The sequence below is a fragment of the Leptosomus discolor genome, chromosome 12 (genome assembly GCF_034619465.1).
Source record: "Leptosomus discolor isolate bLepDis1 chromosome 12, bLepDis1.hap2, whole genome shotgun sequence".
Classification (NCBI taxonomy): Eukaryota; Metazoa; Chordata; class Aves; order Leptosomiformes; family Leptosomidae; genus Leptosomus; species Leptosomus discolor.
Genome location: NC_141402.1, coordinates 7,209,908 through 7,228,811, shown reverse-complemented (window position 1 = coordinate 7,228,811; position 18,904 = coordinate 7,209,908). Strand labels below are relative to the sequence as shown.

The 18,904-nt window shown below is 39.0% G+C and overlaps 1 protein-coding gene across 4 annotated transcripts in view; it reads left to right on the top strand.

The window, feature by feature from the left end:
• Positions 1-18,904, top strand: part of DENND5A (DENN domain containing 5A) — a 67,276-nt gene that overhangs the window by 18,767 nt on the left and 29,605 nt on the right. For 2 of the 4 annotated variants that reach the window (XM_086471970.1, XM_086471969.1), the window contains exons 2-5: positions 1,272-1,343; positions 1,916-2,025; positions 2,730-3,390; positions 11,008-11,195. In XM_086471970.1, the coding sequence (XP_086328096.1) occupies positions 1,272-1,343; positions 1,916-2,025; positions 2,730-3,390; positions 11,008-11,195 (1,031 nt within the window). The remainder of the gene's footprint in view (positions 1-1,271; positions 1,344-1,915; positions 2,026-2,729; positions 3,391-11,007; positions 11,196-18,904) is intronic. The other 2 variants (XM_086471972.1, XM_086471971.1) reach the window with 1 other exon arrangement.

The following is an 18,904-nucleotide window of genomic DNA, read 5'->3' as shown; positions in this document are numbered from 1 at the left end:
TAAATAAGCATTTTTCCTTCTGAACAATGATGTTATTGAACAAATAATGTAGCTGAGTGGTTTTGTATGAAAATCAGCTGACCTGTTGATTTTTCACATAAACAGGAAAAACAATCCCTCCTTTAATTTCAGTCCTAAAACCCAGAGAATTAGCAAACTAGAGTATTTTGGGTATTGTGAGACCTGTCCTAGGTCCTGATTCAGGATAGGTTCCCTGTTTGAGGTAATAAGACTCAGTTTAAACAAAATCTAGAGTTACATGACTTCTCAGCTGTCAAAGACCTTCTTAAGCATTCCATGGAAACAAAGTTTTGTGTGGTGTAATGTGTTTGTTGTTTTTTTATTGTCTATAGGCAATGTTATAGCTATCTCTGTGTATGGCTACTTTGTGGAAGTAAGTGTATGAAATATTCTAAGTTGGCTTAGAAATTGAACTTTAAATATTACTGTAAAAGTACAGAACAAACCCAATCAATTCTGAAATCAATTTGTATTGCCATGTAATTGCTGCATGTAAGAAAACAAGTGAGGAGTTGAAGTGTGTTTTCTCTTTTGCAGGTGTTGCTGAAATAGTTTGATTTATTTAAAGCATATGAGTTCATGCAATTGTGGCCGATTGTTAGTGCAGCTGTCAACAGCTGCATGCTCATTTAGCTAATTGCATTTTAGTAAGATAGCTAAGCTTATTTTAAGATACGCAGTTGTGCGCATTTTTTTTTTAAAGCAGCTACATGCATTCAGAAGATTTACTGCAAAAAGTTCTGTGCTATCACAATGAACAATCATTGCTCTAGAGGAAATTTCAGAGCTTATAAACAAGACTGTATCAGCCAGTCTCGTGTGTGGGTAGCGTTGGTGAAAAGTTGGACCATGCAGCTTGAATTCATAAAGTTCTAAAGGCCTTGAAATGCCTTTATCCTTGGGGTTAGTTTCATCGTCTGCTCTTTGGGAGTAGTTTATAGTTTGACACGTAAAACTTTGATTTAACAAGCAACTAATTACTATTGCTGCATCAGTATTCTGGTTGTGTATACAGGAACTATGAGCTTCTGTTAGGTACTGATCATCTCCTTCAAGAAATATATATCTGAAATGAGAAATGTGTATAAGGTTGCATATGTATAAAAGCATGTTAGGAGAGTAGACCATGTATTATGCATGTTAGTTCTGTATAGAGTACGTATATGTGTTTTACTGGTGTGTGTTAGCTACGTAATTACAGTCAACAGTATGAAATTTATAATGCAGTGTTGTTTTTATTTGTTATATAGCTTTATGCCAGTATATACAGGCCTCTAAAACCCGAGATGGTGCCAGCCGTTTCATTTCAAGTGCAACAGAAGGTAAAGGAAAAAGTGTGGGGAAAAAAAGCACACAATTCTATCTTCATGGGCATTTATGTGGTTCTTGATCTTTTAACCTCCTAGACTCTCTTCGCAGCTAACTTCTTGTAATAATGGTGGATGCCATTTTTTCCTAAGTCTTGAAGAAGATATTAAGTGATGCCACTTCTTTGTCTATCTTGAACTTGCATCATCTTTGTATCTTGCCTATTTGTGCTTTTCTTCAGTAACAAAACGCCACTGAAACTGAAGCTTTAGCTATGCTTTAACAAGAACCTGAAATACCTGAAGAGTAGCTTAGAGAATTACTGTCGCGACCATGCTCTCAAGATAGTCGTGCTGAAGGAAAAGCACAGATACTTAAGGACATAGAAATGTTACAGTGCTAATCCTTGCTAATATCTGCAGTCTGTTTATATGCTAACTAACTGTCTTGCATTTTCTGTTTCTCTTAAAAGGAGTGTGTGCTTAATTCACTTATCCTCACATCTACCTTCTGATGTCCTGCTTTTTGGACTTGTTTTTGCTTAAAAAGAAAATGAAATACTTCTATATTTTTCTTTCACCTGCAGGGGAAAACTTTGAACAGACTCCGTTAAGACGCACATTTAAATCCAAAGTTCTTGCCCGCTATCCTGAAAACGTTGAATGGAACCCTTTTGACCAGGATGCAGTGGGAATGGTCAGTATCACTTAATGGCTTTAGTTTTTAAGACAAAAACCTACCTTAACAATTGAAGGCATTCATCCGTGTTTTCTTTGACAAAAAAAGACGAAGTCTGTTGTAGATTGGAAATAATAATCAATTTCTCTAAAGTGTACAGGCTCAAAAGACCTTTTCATTTAATTTGGATATTTTTTAAAGGAAATCAAGTTAAAACTTAGAAGTGATAAGTCCCTAGGAGAGTTTTTTGTTATTTCACAACTTTTTTGTTACATTCTAGAGAATTGGTAGAGAAATAAATTAGTCTGCAATTAATGAATCTTCTTTGTACTTGACTCTTCTTTTTAATGGAATGTGGTATGGTTTCTTAGTTTAGATGAAGTAGGGTACTTTTCTCTGTCAGGTTTCTGGTCTTAGTGACCAAAATACTTTCCTTTATCTGCGTTTGAATTCTGTTATTTTATTGCCACTGAGGTTGGTAACAAAATGTTCATGAGTTTCAACAGAAACTGCATACAGCCCTTTTAATATGTTCCTTCAGTTTTTCTGATTTAGATGCATATTACTGTATTGTGCAGAGATGTAACACTTACTAGAATTTAAAGTGAAATGTGGTGGCAGTCTGTGGATTCTAAATCCTATTTCACCAATGCTTCTGGAGGTGGGGGGAGAGAAAAGTGTGGTTATAATTGATGTTATTTCCCTGCCCCCTTTTTTTATAGCTGTGTATGCCAAAAGGGCTTGCTTTCAAGACACAAGCAGATTCCAGAGAACCTCAGTTCCACTCTTTTATTATTACTCGTGAAGATGGTTCACGGACATTTGGATTTTCTCTCACGTTTTTTGAGGAAGTTACTAGCAAACAGATCTGCAGTGCAATGCAGACATTGTATCATATGCACAATGCTGAATATGACATCCTTCATACTCCACCCACAAATGACAAAGATAGCTGCAGCAGCACTGGAGACTGCAATGGCACTTCTGTTTCAAAGCTACAGCGTTTTAACTCCTATGACATCAGCAGAGACACACTCTATGTCTCAAAGTGCATTTGTCTGATTACTCCAATGTCTTTCATGAAAGCTTGTAAGAAAGTACTAGAACAACTTCACCAAGCAGTGACTTCACCTCAGCCGCCACCTCTACCTTTAGAAAGCTACATCTACAATATTCTCTATGAGGTTCCTCTTCCTCCAGCAGGAAGGTCATTAAAGTTTTCAGGTGTTTATGGACCAATTATCTGCCAAAGGCCAAGCACCAGTGAACTACCACTGTTTGATTTTCCAGTTAAAGAAGTCTTCGAATTGCTTGGAGTAGAAAATGTGGTTCAACTCTTTACCTGTGCCCTCTTGGAATTTCAGATACTACTTTATTCACAGCGTGAGTACTTGATTTTTGTTTTCTAATCTTGTACAGACACAAGGTCTTTTCATTTCTTGAATTTTAAAAAACACACAAACAACAGAATAGCTGCATTGAAGTGGCATTAGCATGCTAATGCGGTCAGACTGATCTGTGTGCGGGTTTTACTGTAAAGAACTAGAGTTGCAAAGAGTGCGTTGCATCGGCTCCTGGTTTTAGACACCTACATTTAAAACTTTGGGCTTTCACATAATCTCCTTTATTTGTGGACTGACTGTCCCCTTTATTGTTGTCTCTGGAAATGTGCTGTTGGATAGAGTAGTATGCCTTCTCCCATGTTCCTCTCCAGCTGCTTAGCTGAGTTCCTGCCTATCTCTGCCAAACTATCCATACATTTTGAGAAGATACATAGATAATTATAGATGGTTCTGAAGAAGAATTAATGATGCAAGTATAACTTTCTCTTTGAGTACCTAAAGTCATATTTCAGTTGTTACTTTGAAATAAAATTACCTGAAAAAAGGTTTATTTGGCTGAATTAAATCCCAAATTTCTGTTAAGGCCGTGAAACAGTTATTGCTGAAGTCAAGCAAATAAAGTTTGCTTTGAAGAGGATAGGCAGCAACTGAGCTGAAATAGCATCTGTTTATCAGTTAATAAGTCATGTGGTAGTAGTATCCATTTTCTGTGTTGAAATTTGTGAATGCTGGGCTTCTTACTCTGCGTCGTGTTACTGTAACACAGAGTATGTGGAGTTATGCCAAAAGATAATTTTTCTACTCTTTTTTGGTGTTTTTTTGTTTGTTTGTTTGGGTTTTTTTGTTTTGTTTTGTCCCAGGCTGGCTAATGTTAGTTCAGACTCATCCATCCATAATAGTGTGGTTTAAGGTAGATAGACTGCATTTTGAATGCTATTTGATAGTAATGGTAAAGAAGCCTAGAAGACCCCAAGACAAATCCAGGGATGGTCCATGGTGTTAGTGAAATCTGGTTTTGGTATTTTCTTCCATTGAGCTGTCACTGAAATATGTAGACTACAAATGGTAACTATTTATAAAATATAACCTGCAGTTATTAACAACATTCTTTTATTGGTGTGAAATACAGATGTTTATGTGTTGAGATGTGTGCATGGACTAAAGCCACAGATGGATTTTGCGTGTATAATCAAGGTGATGAAAAGCGTATAATGGCAGCAGGGCATTATGTCACAGTTGTTGCATTGTATAAACATTGCTAACTACCAGAGAAAAACTATATGATAATTCAAACACAGTAAAAAAACCACAACAACTTACTGTAGTTGATAGTGGTTACTCTCTTGGATTTAAAAAACAAATTGCTTTGCTTATTATTCAGGAAAAATCTAGAAACTCTTGTCTCGCAGACAACTTTTGTGTTTTCTCTAGAAATGCATTAGGCATTTGTATGTTTGAGGTTTAGGGAGAGTTTCTTCATGTGGATATCTGTGTCCCATCAGTGGAAGATTCAAACGTCAGCTCTTCCGTATGAAGAAGAATGCAGTCCAGTTGGCCTGTAGTTGTGCTTGAGGCCTCCTGTGGTGGAGGTACGTGTGCCTGGCTGGTTGGAAGCACCGCAAGAAAAGCAATGCATGCATTACTGTATTGGAACACTGTTCCCTAATCTCTTTTCAGGCCATTGCCTTATAAGTACTCTTTTCTCCTGGACTGGAACTCAGCTCATTTCTGGACTGGTCTTCTGTATTCTGGGTTCTCTTTCCAAGTCATATTACTAGGTTCAACTTCTTTTCTTGGACACTTTCCAAGTGTCTCATCAGTGCCTAATTGAAGAAGCTTAAAATAGCTCTGGAGCACTTGAGTTTCTTGTTTGCACACACAGACATATGGAACTCGGAAGGATCTATGCAGCTGAAGGCCTGTGGGCCTGGTTCTGTATGGCAGTTTCTGTCTACTGTTCCCCTGCCTCACCCCAAGCTTTGGCTGCGTTGGACTGTGTTGTACCGTATGGACGTGTCTTGTCTGTCTCTGTCAAGTTCTCACTTGTAGTTTCTAGCTGGAAAGTCAGTAGAAGAATTGTTATTTGCTGACTTTTGGCCCCTCAGTTTTGGTGAACTAGCTGTGATAGTGCCTTCTCGGTAATAGTAGCCATACTTTTTTGAACTGTAGCTCCTCTTAAACTTTCTAAGGGGATCTAATCTCTGATGCTTTTTTTTAATCTGCTTTTTTTTTTTTTTTTAGAAAAAAGAAGCCCCTTTGGTGCAGTTTGCTAGTACTTGCTCAGAATACTTTCAAAGCTTCTACTGAGTTAGTAGCAGAAGTTACTGCATGCTGCTGGCATTCCCAGCAGCCAAGTTGAAGACACTTTTCTAGAATGCTCTTGACACGCTTGTAGTTTATTTTCATGGGAGTGTGAAGTATTTTGAAATTTTAGAAAGTAAACTTTTTCCTCCTATAATTTCTGGTTTTGTCTTTTCTAACCATGATACTCTGTTTTCTTCTACGTGGCAGTGAATTAGAAAATTGTTTTAGTAAAGCAATTGCTTGCTTTGCTTAAATGGATGCTATCAGTAGGAAAATGGAACTTCTGACTGAGATTCTGATTGCCTATATCTTTACTTACCTGTTTCCTTCTTTTACTTTGTTTGGCTTGTTAGGTTTTTGTGGTTTTTTGTTGCCCTTTTTGTTTTAAACTGGAATACAATCAGCTCTTTCTTCTGTATGGTTGACTAACATCTATTTCTTGCTGTTTGTGAAACAGGGACTGTTGAATGGACATACAGGTGATGGCGCACTCAGTTCTAAGCGGAATCAGAAGTTGCTTGAACTTTTGTAAGGGATTGCTCACGCTCTTGTACATGCAGCAGTGTGAGGTCTAGGTTGTCCTTCAGAATACAGATCTTAATTTTTTTTTAATGTCCTTTGGGTTTGTTAAATCTCTTGGTGCTCAAACCCATAACAATTGAGATGGTTGGGATCATTTCTTTCTCCTAGGTCACATGAGATGGGGATACTCATTGGGTGGATTTAGATTTAGAACAGTACATGTCAGGATCAGAGGATTTGCTTGTAAGATTTACTTTAAAAAAAAACCCAACAAAAAAACCCAAACAAACAAACAAAACAAACAACAAAACAACCCCCCCCAAAAACCACCCAAAAACCCAAACCCAAAAAACCCCAAAGAAACCATACACCAAAACTCTTTGAGGACTTTGCTGCCAGATGCAGTCCTTTTTGAAACAAATTATGTCACGTCTTAAGTTGCAGTCAGTCCTTGGAATAGGAGTAACTTCACTTGGCAGTGAATATGTTTTGCTTTAGGATTGCTTTGACATGTTTCTGACTTTGTGCTTCTTTTGTCCCACTATATTAGCACTGTATATTTTGGATCAGTGTAAGCCAAGTGTAGGGAGTAAATACCTTTATTTGATTGGCCTCTTGAGAGAGTTGTCTCCCATTTGGAAAAGTGTTAGAGGAACACAGGTGCCTATAAGACAATGAAGAATCTGAAGCTGCTCCTGGTGCTGAGCCAAGGCTGAGGAACTCTGGCAAAGAGACGATGGTGCTGAAGGCCTTCAGTAGTGCCCTCACCAGATTATTCTGCCGGAGCTGGTTTGCATTCCTGCAGTTTATATTGCTCTTGTATCTGTGAAATGGACTTACTCCTTATTTCTGTAAAGCACCTAGGGCTCTTCTGAAAAGTGTGTACTGAGTTAAGACAGCTGTGACATCTGCTTGGAGGCAATTTTCTGAACAGCTAAAAACTATAAAAGGAGAAATATAATGCACCGCTGCCAGAGACTATGATCTTGAACAGTTTTTGCTTTCTGGGTATTTGCTGTCTGCTGCCATTTTTAAGTACAAATGAAGTTGTTTGTTTTTTTTTTTTCCTGCTTTGCTTTGCTTTTGAATCACTCCTCCCCATCTTTGTTTCACTTGATTAAAATTATGTTCACTCTGGAGATTTAAAGTATTAGTTTTATTTCTTTGCAGTATTAGTCCTATGTTGCCCAACTCTAATTTCTTACATAGGACACTTTCTTCTTATGCCTCCAGTGATTTAGGAAACTTGCTGCTTGGTGCAGGCACCTTTAATCAGACACAAAGTGAACACGAATAGGAAGTACTTTGACCCACTGCTTCTGCTAACCACAGTTTGTTCTTACTGCAGTTGCGGGTTTTTTGAAGTAAAGGCCTGATTAAAGAAATATATGTTTTCTCTAAGCAGTCTGACACACTGAATACCAATGCTCAGAAAAATTTATTGAAAAATGTTTCTTTTACACCAGGCTTTCGGCTATGAACAAGCATGCCTAAAGTGAGCTCTCCAGGCAAGGCTTTATTCTGGTGGCTCAGCTGCATTGCATGTTACCTGTACATAGGGACTGTGTATATAATTTCTTCCCCTTCTGTTCCCCTTCAGGTTAAAGAGAAGTTTAATCCTGGCAAGTAGCCCATCTTTCTGGTTTATCCGTATGCTTTCTGAAGATATCCAAACTCATCTGTGGTAATGGCCCCACAACTGTAGGAGCAACTTTCTGCCTTAAAGCAGCAATGGGGGAGTTGTATGTGGAATGGAAATTACTTACCAAATACAACAGTGTTTCATTGTGATCCATGAAGTAGGAAGATTAGAAGGAAAAAATATTCCAGAACGTGATCTTGTAATGCTTTTAAATTTGGCAGAGACAGAGAATTTCTGTAGGCACTTGATAGACTTCTCTGTGATAGAATGTGAGAATGGAGAGGTGGAATCATGGTTCTTACAGCTGCCACCTTCTTCCCATCCTGCTCGTCTCTTTCCAGACCCAAGACCTCTCAATTCTTCTTTTTCCTGGATTGACTTGCTTTTTATAGATCAACAAAAATGTCTAGATGAACTAGATGCAGATAAATACTGGTGTAAATAACTTGTCATAATTGCTTTAAGGAATAACGTATTTTACCTACAATAATTGGTTAGAAGAACAAATCAGCCTTTTTCTGTGTTAAGTGGGCATGTTAAATTTTCTTTTCCTTGCACAGTGGTCAGTTAAGTTGCCAAACTAATAGCGCACTAGTGGTATGTAATTTTTTCCCTACCAGTGCTGTTGTACAATACAAGGCCAAAAGACTGTGTCGTTTGCACCAGAATAAGCATGTTCTGGCTTCAAAAACAAGAGTGAGACCGCTACTGAAGCGCTTCTTTCCTCTTTTATTTTTGTTCTTATTATTTTTAAATCTTATGTAATGTTTTGGTACTAGAAGTGGGCTGGTTTCTGCTTTTTTAAAACCAAAAAAACTCTGTATTCTCTCAGAATAGGTGTAACTTAAGAAAACATTGAAGTTATTTTGATTTATGTTTGCGGGCTTCTTGCCTTTGTCCTTGCCTTCTTTGTCCTTGCCTTTTGCCAGCAGCTCCTGATGTGTGTAAAGCCTGCGGAATGTAGTCATTGTTACTTGCAGGCTGTGACCAGGCAGGTCAAATAGTTGGGAATGGCTTAAGCCACGTGGATATCCAGGATCAGAGAGCTGCATTTGCAGATAACTTTCGTTGCAGGAGATAGCTGCTGAGTGGATAGAAATTCTGAATTATTGATGTTACTTTGTAATTAATTTGAAAGGCTAATACTAAAGTTAGCTTAATGACAGAGGGGAAGTTGTATTTAAACGAGGCAGCAGGATTAGACAGGGGGGTTTGTGTAGTAGGAAAACACTGTTTCTATTCTGAGACATGTTCTTTCAAATAAACAAGCTGAATATGAACCAGCTGGAATGTTAGTATGTCTATGGCTACATTTAAAGTTCCTCTTAAAGCTGAAGAAAATAGGGTATGGAATGAATTCTTCTTCCCAAAGCTTATCATTAATTCATCACTTCTTTGCAGTCAGGCTGTGATTAAAGCTGCAAACCGGTAAGTAATTGTGTAGGCAGAAACTGGTGTCCAGACAGAATAGGGAGCGCTGCTGGTGATGTTCGTTCCTTGTTCCCTAATGTGTTTCAGTCCAAGCAAGCTTTTGGCAAAGATTTCAAACTGTTTAAGCTGTTCTCGCTTGTTTTGATGGAAGACTTCTTCAGTCACAGTAGATCTACTGTGAGGCGGGGAGAAGTAGCTCTGTGCAGTAACCTTTTCCACTAGCAGTTTGATCTGAAAACAAGAATCAAAAGCCTAGATCACAGAATCACAGAATTTTAGGGGTTGGAAGGGACCTCAAAAGATTGCAGAATTATGACTGGTGTTAGTAAAACCTGTGCTGAGTCCCTCTTTGGTGGTGAGAGTCTTTGCAGACCCCAAACTCTGCAACTTTGTCTTCAAACAAAATTAATCATGAATGCCAGGAACTGAATTTCTTGGCCCTCTGTCTTCTGCTATCTGTAGTCTGAGTGGAACATGGCTAAAGGAGAGAATTAAAGCCATAACATTAGAAAGTGCACAGTCAAGCTTAATTTTTCTCCAAAGCATTTGTTTAGAACAAATGTTATTTTCACAGTTTTTGTCTGCATGCTGAAGCAGTGTGCAACAGCTTCAGAAACGTCAACACCTGAACCTGTGCGTTCAAGTGTCTTTTACAAGCGTCTGTAGTTTTATGAACATGTTAGGAGAAGACGTGCATACCCCACACCCCAACACACATATGAAGGATATTGATTTCCTCCCCCCCCCGCCCCCCCCAGCCCTTTTTCCTACTGCCCTGCCTTTCCTGGCTGGAATTGGATATTGTTGCAGTATCATGAAAAAGGCATCCTGTGTTTCCAGTTTGTACTATATTTATAGCTTGACTGAAGGTAGGAATTGTCTTAATCTTATGAGCTTGTTCTATACTCTTTCCAGCCTGGCAGCTTGAAAACAGTTTGAATGTTTCAGCAGTTGTGTTAGACCACACGCTCTGAGATCATCTAGCGTTTTCTTCTCCTTTAACAGTGCATATATATCAAAACCAGTTAAAGATGATTCTGTAGTATAAAAGAGGAGGGTGAGGTGTTGGCCCAGCATACTGCTATAAGTTAACTGCTCTAGCCACCAGCTGCTGAATAAAAAGATCCTTTGATATGTGTGTTGCACAGGTGCATTTAGAGTTGCTGTTAAATTCTAGCAGGAGATGAGTTGCTTCTACATTGAACTGAAGCTTCGGTCATATATTGCAAAGGATAAACAGAGCTGATCTTTTTTATTTTCTATGCGTTTATTTCAGTCACACTGGGTTGGCTACTATACAGCATGCTTTACAGACATTTAAACACTCTTTTAAAAAATGTTTATCTGAGAGATACCAGATGCCTTGGGTTTCATCCAAGACTTCCATAGAAAGCCATAAGCACAGAGAAAAGAAATTATTTCCGATTTTGTTTCTTAACCGATTACAGTACTGCTTCCATACACAAACTGGTGTTACTGGTAACCATGGTATAGGTAGCAGAAGGTGACTTAATGGATGCTTAGACTCAATTTGCTCAATTGTTTCCATATGACTTCTAGAATGACCTACTTTGCGTTGAGCTCTCTGTTGTTTCAGCAAAATGTGGTCGGATGTACAAGTCTGGGCTTTCATTAAGATGCTGCTCAGGTAGTACTGGATTTTGTGGTTTCTGTTTTAAAGCAAGCTCTCATTTCTTTATCTTAAATTTGTTTACTTAAAAATGTTTGTGAAAGAATTTTTTTCTTGATCTTTTTCAGATTATCAGAGACTGATGACTGTGGCAGAGACCATCACAGCACTAATGTTTCCATTTCAGTGGCAGCATGTGTATGTTCCTATCCTTCCAGCATCCCTCCTTCATTTTCTAGATGCCCCTGTCCCTTACCTCATGGGCTTGCACTCTAATGGCCTGGATGACAGGTCTAAGCTGGAACTTCCTCAAGAGGTGAGAGGAGCTTGTCTCAGTTGGATACATTTTGTACATAACTATCAGGGAACTGAGAAATGAGCCAAAACAGTAGGTGCTAACTGTAAAAGACAATGTGATGTTTTTGCTGACTTTGGTTTGGGGTATCTCTTTCTTTATCTTTTGGAAATGTTGAAGAAAATTTGGTGAAATAGATAAATCCCTGTTTTGGACATTTTATGTTCTGATAGAATTAAACTGTAATTTTACAGGCATTGATGCAGCGGGATTACAGAAAGAACATTTTTGTGCTGCAAAACTTAGCCCTGTAGTACTAGGAAATGCAAGAAAGTGCAGTGTGAATTCACCAGCTGTGGCCAAAAGGCCATGCAGCTGCCTCTGTGTGATGCTGAGTGAGCAAAGCTTGATGGCTTCAGTGCTGTGCCGTGTTGGTTCCTGACTGCACGGGGTTAGGCTGGGTTTCCTTGCACTGTGTTTCTGGGTTGGCTTACAGGGACCCAACCTGTCAGATGTCTGCACCAAAACTATTTCAAATTTTCTTCTAGACTTTAGTTGGCAGGAAAATGTCAACATTTACTTGAGCAAACTGATGCTAATTGGGATAGTGCTGAGGAAGTTGTCCCTTGTAGTGAGGCTCTGTTAGCACCAGCTATTGTATAAAGGAGAAGCAAATGGTCTGTAAGGGTTCTGCAACTCGTGGGGTTGAGACTATCTTCAAACTGCTTAGAGGGGTTTTTTTATTTACTTTATCCCACTATTCACTTCACAAATATTCTTATTAAGGATGTGCCAAGACCGAGTTTTTAGAGCTGGTTGTGAGGCTCAGGGGACCATGAGTAGTTGAGCACTCCCTGAGGTAGCAAAGGAAATGTCTGCAGTAACCACCCGTGGGAAGCATGTCAGGTGGCTGGTGTCTGGCTGGCTCGTGGGGCCATTCCATCAGTCAACTGAATGACTTCTTTCATCGAGCACCATTGAATGGTTTATTTGCTTTTGTATATAGAAAATGCTGAGTGTTACAGCATGGTCTGTCTGGCTGTTGTTAAGAGGCTGGACACCTCTATCAGGTAGCCCTGTGGGAAGCGAGTGCTTGCAGAGTTACTAGCTGCAGAACAACGCAGCTCTGGCCCCTGCTAGAGTCTGCTTGCTTGTAGGTGTAACTTTGTGGGGGAGGGACTAGATAAACCATGGGAAACACCCTACTTATAGGCACTGGTAGGATTCTCGAATCTCTGCCATTTTCTCTGGTTGTCTGTTTTCTTCTATTATCATTTACATTACTGGGAAAGCAGGAGCGTGGCAGGCAGAGGGTTTCGTGGTGGTGTTTTTTATTTTCGTTATCGGGCAGAGCTGCAACATAGCTTGACACAAAAAAACTTCTTAAAAAAGCTGCATGAAATGAAAGACAAGATATTTTTGTGAACCTCCAGTCTGGTCACCATGCCAACATTGCTCTTTTTCTGAAATCCATATGCTGATAGTTTTAATTTGTTTTTCCTGGCAAGTTCAAAGGAAAATTTCTCTTCAAACTGTGTTATTTTTTTCTATGAAAACTAAACTGTTTAATATCTTGATTTCTTTCTTCTCTCCCTCTCTTTTTCTTTTTCCACTGGCATAATTAATAAGAGTAGCACATGTTCTTGCCATGAAAACAATCTATTCCTTTGGTTTTCTACATTTTAACAAAAATTTGGATGTACTAACAGGCCTAATTAATATGGTTAGTATAGTACACTTTTTAGAGAGAATAGCTGGTGAAGTAAAATGCATGTGTGGATATGCATGTTAATATGCACCATGGAGGTTTTCACTATTATAACAAGCTTCTAAGAGTCTGTGCTCCTTCTGTACAGAATGTCCTCATTTTAAAATCACTGTAATACTTCCAACTAAATAAACATATTTTAATTTCAAATAGGTATTTCAATTATTTAAAAGGTAAATGGTTTTGAAGAGCTTTATCAGCTTACTTTGGAGGTTTAAAGTAAGGTAGTTGATCTATTTTTAGATGTTAAAAATGAAATCAAAGTAGTATTAAAAATAACCTGGCATCTCAATTTACATTTTGTTTTGCAGATAGCCTTTTATGAAGGTGGAGGAGTAGATTTTTGATAGTGTCTTACAGAGATCAGAATTGTCTGGGAGGGCAGGGATGGGAGGACACACAGGACTGAGATAGCAGCAGCTGTGTGCCCATGTGATGGAATTTGGTGCAGGACTTAAACTTGTCCTTCTGAAGGTTCAGCTTTCTTCTTTCTTACTCAAAGTGTGAGCTCTTAAAGGTTTCTACACGATGAGTATGACCTAGTCTGAGAAATCCCCTTGCTAGCCACTGCTGAGTAAGGTTTCATGTGAACTGTTGAAGTCCTTAGCGTTGCAGGCTGAGAATGTAGCTATGGCATTGAAAAGGCCTTGAACATGTGCTGGAGACTTCAAAGATGACTAAGAAGTTATCCTATATCAATAGATTTGCTTATCCGAGAGGCAAGGTAGACTGGGAAGAACAGGAGCTTGCTATTGTTGAGATTTTCATTGCAGAGGGTTTACTTTTAAAGAAACTAAACCAAAACCAACAAAAAAACCTCACAAACAAACAAAGAAAAACACCCAAGAAAAAAAACCCAAAAAAACCCCCAAAAAAGCCCCAAACCCTGCTGTTGCAACAAGAGGTAAATGTACCATTTTAAAATGCAAAGCAGAATTCAAAGTGCATGCTGGTCTCACTAAGTGAAACTATTGGTCAGTATCGGTATTTCTGATACTAATAATTCAATCATTCAGCTTTAATGTATTTGGAACTACAGATTACATATTCATCTCAAAACTACTTTGCTTTATGATTAGGCTTTCAGGTACCCTTCACTTAAAGAACCAAAGAAGCTCTGCACTTAATTCCTGACATAGAAACTGACAAGGAACATAACATAAAATATGTTGTTGTGGAAGAGGGCATATGGATTCTATTATTTGTGCTTCAATAAAGAATCATCAGTAACAAAAGGGATATTAGTATTTAACATTGCTTATTTGAAAAGTTCGGGGTGTACATGATCCTTTATGAAATCATCAGGGTTATATGAGGAACTTAATTTCCAAGTCCTGCCTCCAGGCTCCTGGTTCATAGATGCAGTAAGTATCAGAATTTTCTTCACTTCTCACAGAGAGTATTTAAAGAACTGTTCTATGTTCTAATTTATTCTGAGTTCTGCAAAACAAATTCTTTTTTTCTTTGTCTTGAAATTATGTGAACTGCATCTCTGTTGCTTATCTATTTGCTTGGCTGCATGGGACAGCTGCTGTTAAAGAAAGCAATATTTAATTTAGACAAGGGCCAAAGAAATGAGCTTCGACAGAAAATCTAGTTAGTGCTTCTCAGTTGAAGAGCATTGTGGAAGACTGTAATACTGCTATCTAGCGTAGCATGGGTGCCTCAGTGTCACTGTAGACTTCTTGATTGTGGTTTTACAATGAAGTTTTAAAAAAACTACATAGTCTTGCTCAAAGTGTTTCAGGCTAATATATATGAAAACTGTATCTGTCCTAACTCTGTCAGGTTTGGTTTAAGTCTTGCACACATATGCCGTAAGGCTTGTTTGGTTTGCTTGTGGTGGCAGTCTCCCATATTTTGGTCACACCTGGTGCTTTAAGGGAATGATTTACTGTGGGAGCATGGAAACCCAGCTGCATCCTAGAAGCTGATGGATGGTGAGTAAAGTCTTGAGCAAAAGAACGGCATTAGTACAAAATTCAAGTTTAGACTATCCCTCGGGTGCGTCAGAAGACAGCGCCTGATGGGAGAGCTCATTGAAGTTCACCAGTGACTTGAAGACCAGACTCTGTGGCCCAGTAAAATTGTAAAAAAGACTTGAGGCTTACGTGTCAGTGATACAGTGCACTTAAGTTAAGCTCGTTCTTTTATGTATCGCTGCTTTGCTGAGGGCTCTTTCTGTATACGTGAGCGTCCTTGTGGTTTCACTGATAGCTGCATCAGAGGCTTGTAAGGAACCCAGAAGAGGAAAGCGGGGGGGGGAGCATGGGAGAAACTAGAATAAGGTGCTGCAGAAATCAAAGGGGAAGGGAAGAACATGTAGCTGTTTCAGATGTTGCTGGCAAAGGTGTGGTTTGTTTATCGGTAAAATTGATCAAAAAAAGTGGTTGAACTAGCTTTCTTGCAGATCATGAAGCCAGCAAGTACTAAAGTAAGATTGTTTTTTTGATGTGTCTTTGAATTTCCTTTTAAAGAAACTTTTGCAGTGGTATAGCAATATATTTTTAACAAGCAAGTTAATCTGGGCCATGTCATGCTACTGGGTTTGCATGTGCACCTTGCCACTCTGTAATGCAGGAGAATGGTGGAAACTGAAGTTATTTTGAGTGAAAATAAGCAACACTGAGTCTTCTAGTACTGGTTAAATCAAACAGAAGTAGTATCTCATTAAAAAAGCTTGTTTTTAATGAAGTGATCCCAAGGGTCTTGGGCAATAGCTTTTGCTTTTAGCAAAGTTGAAAGATTTTAAAAGGTAAAATCCAATTCTCTGCTAATATGAGAGATATATATTCTCATTATTTTTATTTCAACCATTAAATAGGTATAATTCAACGCTAATTCTTAAAAAAATTGTGGGCTTTGATTTTTGTACGTTCTTTTAGAAAATAAGAAAGACCTCTTGAAAAGCCTTTCTTCCTCTTGCTGCCAAGATGTTTAGACCAGGCTGACCAAGATAATTATTTTGAAAGATAATCACTGCTTTGTATGCATTCTCAGGCTATCTGCTGGTGTGATAGATGCTTGATAATAGTGCAGATTTATTGACAGACTTCAGCTTTATGTTTTCCTGTACTTCAGTGTTAAACAGCCACTTGAGAAGTTAAATTCATATTTCTGAAAGCTGCAGCTGTAAGTTATTCTTGATCACAAATTCTGGGTTGGCATGAAGAACAGTAGAGCAGAGAATAAATGCAAAAGGTCGCCATTTGCGTACAGGAGTGGCATAGAAGTGTCCTGGTTTGGGCTAAATCAGAACTAATTCTGTTTTAGTGCTTTTAACTTTTCAGTTAAGTCTCCTCTAACAGCATTTTCTGAAACAGCAGCCTGTTTTTCCAGACAGTGACTGCTCCCAGCAGTGATAAGGCCTGGTGTTTATAGTTCGTACCAAGGAATGGTGTGCAGAGAGGCCCTTGCTTATACTTGTTCTTATGGTGACCAAGGTCACTGCTGAATCTTGTACTCCATGTTGGGGTGCCAGGAGTGAAAAGAGTCGCAACTACAGGGAGGAGCGAACTGGACAGGTGACCCAAACCTGACCAACAGAGTATTCCATCCCATATACGTCATATTCAGTATAAAGCTGAGAGATCACGAGGGTCTCGCCCTCTTCGTCTCTTCCTCTCTTCTTCGATGGCCGACATCTGAGGAGGACTGATCCGTGCATCCCTGAATCCAGTGCCTGAGTCCAGCTCCTGCATCCCATCCCTGTCTGCTGCCGAGTCCAGCCTGGGACTGCCCCAGTGCCAGCCCTGCGGTGTGGTGGTGACGTATTGTCATCAGGGTGGGGGGAGTTGGGTTCGGTATTGGCTTTGTATATATTTGTACATATTGTATATATTTCACTTTTTTTCCCTTATTCTTCTTATTTATCTTTTCTTTTATTGTTATTGTTCCGTTAAAGCCACTTTAGTTTTCTTTTCCAAACCGTAAAGTCTCTCTCCGTTGTTCTCTCTCCTTGTCCCTTTTGGGAGGGGAGAGGGGTTAGTAGAGAGCGTCTGTCATTCATTAGTGGCCGGCCCAGCCTCAAACCGTGACAAGAAGCATCCTTTAGAATTTGGGACCACTGTAAACACACTTTCCACAAGCCAGCCGTGTGTATAAATTTGCATGTCCGTGTTTTCTGTGTGTTAAGTGGGTGGTTATTTGCAAGATTGGGGCCTAATGTGCAATGCTGATGCATGCTGTAGATGAATGGTTTTTAGTTTTTCGATGCTCTATTCAAGCAGAAGCCTTAACTCAGAACCATGTTTCAATCTGACTGTCTGGGAGAGGGTGTGAAAACCTGTATGTGACCTATACTTTCAGCGCCTGGGCTGCACAGAGAATTCAAGTAGTGGTGATTGTGCTGTCAGAACTAACTGTTCTAAATTGCTGTAGCCAGCTATTTGCATACCATTTAATGATGTATTAATGTTTAATATAAATCATATTTTCTCTTTAGGATATCTGTGGGGTGGGGAGTTTACTCATTATTAGTGAATGCTAATTCCTCCTTAGACATCCTTTTGACAGAACCTGAATAATTTCCTTCTGTATTTTTGAACAGAGCTGAAAGGAAGGATATGGGCTTGATGCAGGCCTTGCTAGATCTGTGTGGGGGGGATTGGCCCTTGCTGTACTTGAGGTCAAACTAAAGACTTGCAGTTGTCCTCTGGCTTTGGAATTGATGGGTATAGTCCAGACCCCGCTGAGCCAATGGAAAGTTATGCTGTTGACCTCAGAGGACCAGGCTTTGGCATCAGATACATGAACATTGACTTACTTGCACCCACATTTTTAAGGTGTGTAAGACTTTTGCCTGGACACCCCATTATTTGTGATGATAAAAGTTTATGGGAAATACAAGTTTTTAAACAAGGATGTGACACCCTTGTTCCTTAGTGTAGTGTTTCAGGAGAACGTTTTATTATGTGATGATGTTGTGTGTCCTGTCTTGTAACAATCTGTTAAAGTGGTGTGTAACTATTTGAGGTTTTCTTTTGAGGTTTTCTTTTGGTCAGAAAACTGGTAGACTGCTTTAGAGACCTGAAATACCAAGTGACTAACTCGAGGATGCTCTTTCATTTGGATCTCTACTTACAGGTGTTGCTAAGTATCTTGTCTTTATAACATTTTAATTTTGTATGTGTAAAATGATGATTGGTGTATCCATAGAGGCTTAACACAGAGCTGTCTGCTATTTACAGCTCACTCAGCTATGCTGCCTCCAGAAACAAAATAACTAAAACTTGGTGGTCAAAGAACTCCTTTATTTTCCTAGCATGCAAAATGCTTTGGATAGCCACAATTTAATAAATAATAAAAAAAAAGGTGCCATTTAATTTCTCTTGCTTTTTAAGGGAGCGGATCCCTCTATCCTTGCTGGTATTCTGTTCTGTTGGAGCAGCATTGTGAGACTTACTGTTTTGCTGTCTGTAACTGGCAGTTTATTTACTTGGGATTTCATTTTTACAGAAGAATGTTGTTTTGGTGCCTCTTGAAGGGTTCATGAAATGAGGTGTCTTTACCATTTTTGTTCCCTGGGGAACATAGCCATAGCCTTTTCAGAAGTGCTTATGCAGTTCTTGAGAGTGTCTTCCTCCTAAGTTAAGAGAGGCTAAAGCTGTCTACTGAATCTCCTTTGCTTATGCTGCTCTAGGTAGTCCTGTCTCGTGGGTTGTTAACCAGGCACTGAGTAAATGTAGAATGTCCCCAAAAATACTCTTTAGAGTATTGCTGCACGCTAACATCTTTCTTTTTTCTAGTGCTTCTATGTAGGGTAAATTCTGGGAAATGTAATAGTAAGTTGCATGATAAACAATCATCATTAGTGGCTTAGAGTGTGTGAACCGTGTTTATTGCTCTTAAAGAGAAACTCTTCAGAAGGGATATTGTTGGAAGAGTTAGCCACATGAGCCCAGATACTTACCAGCGATTTTGGCAAGCATTAAATTTGGCTTTGTCTTCATTGGCAAGGAAT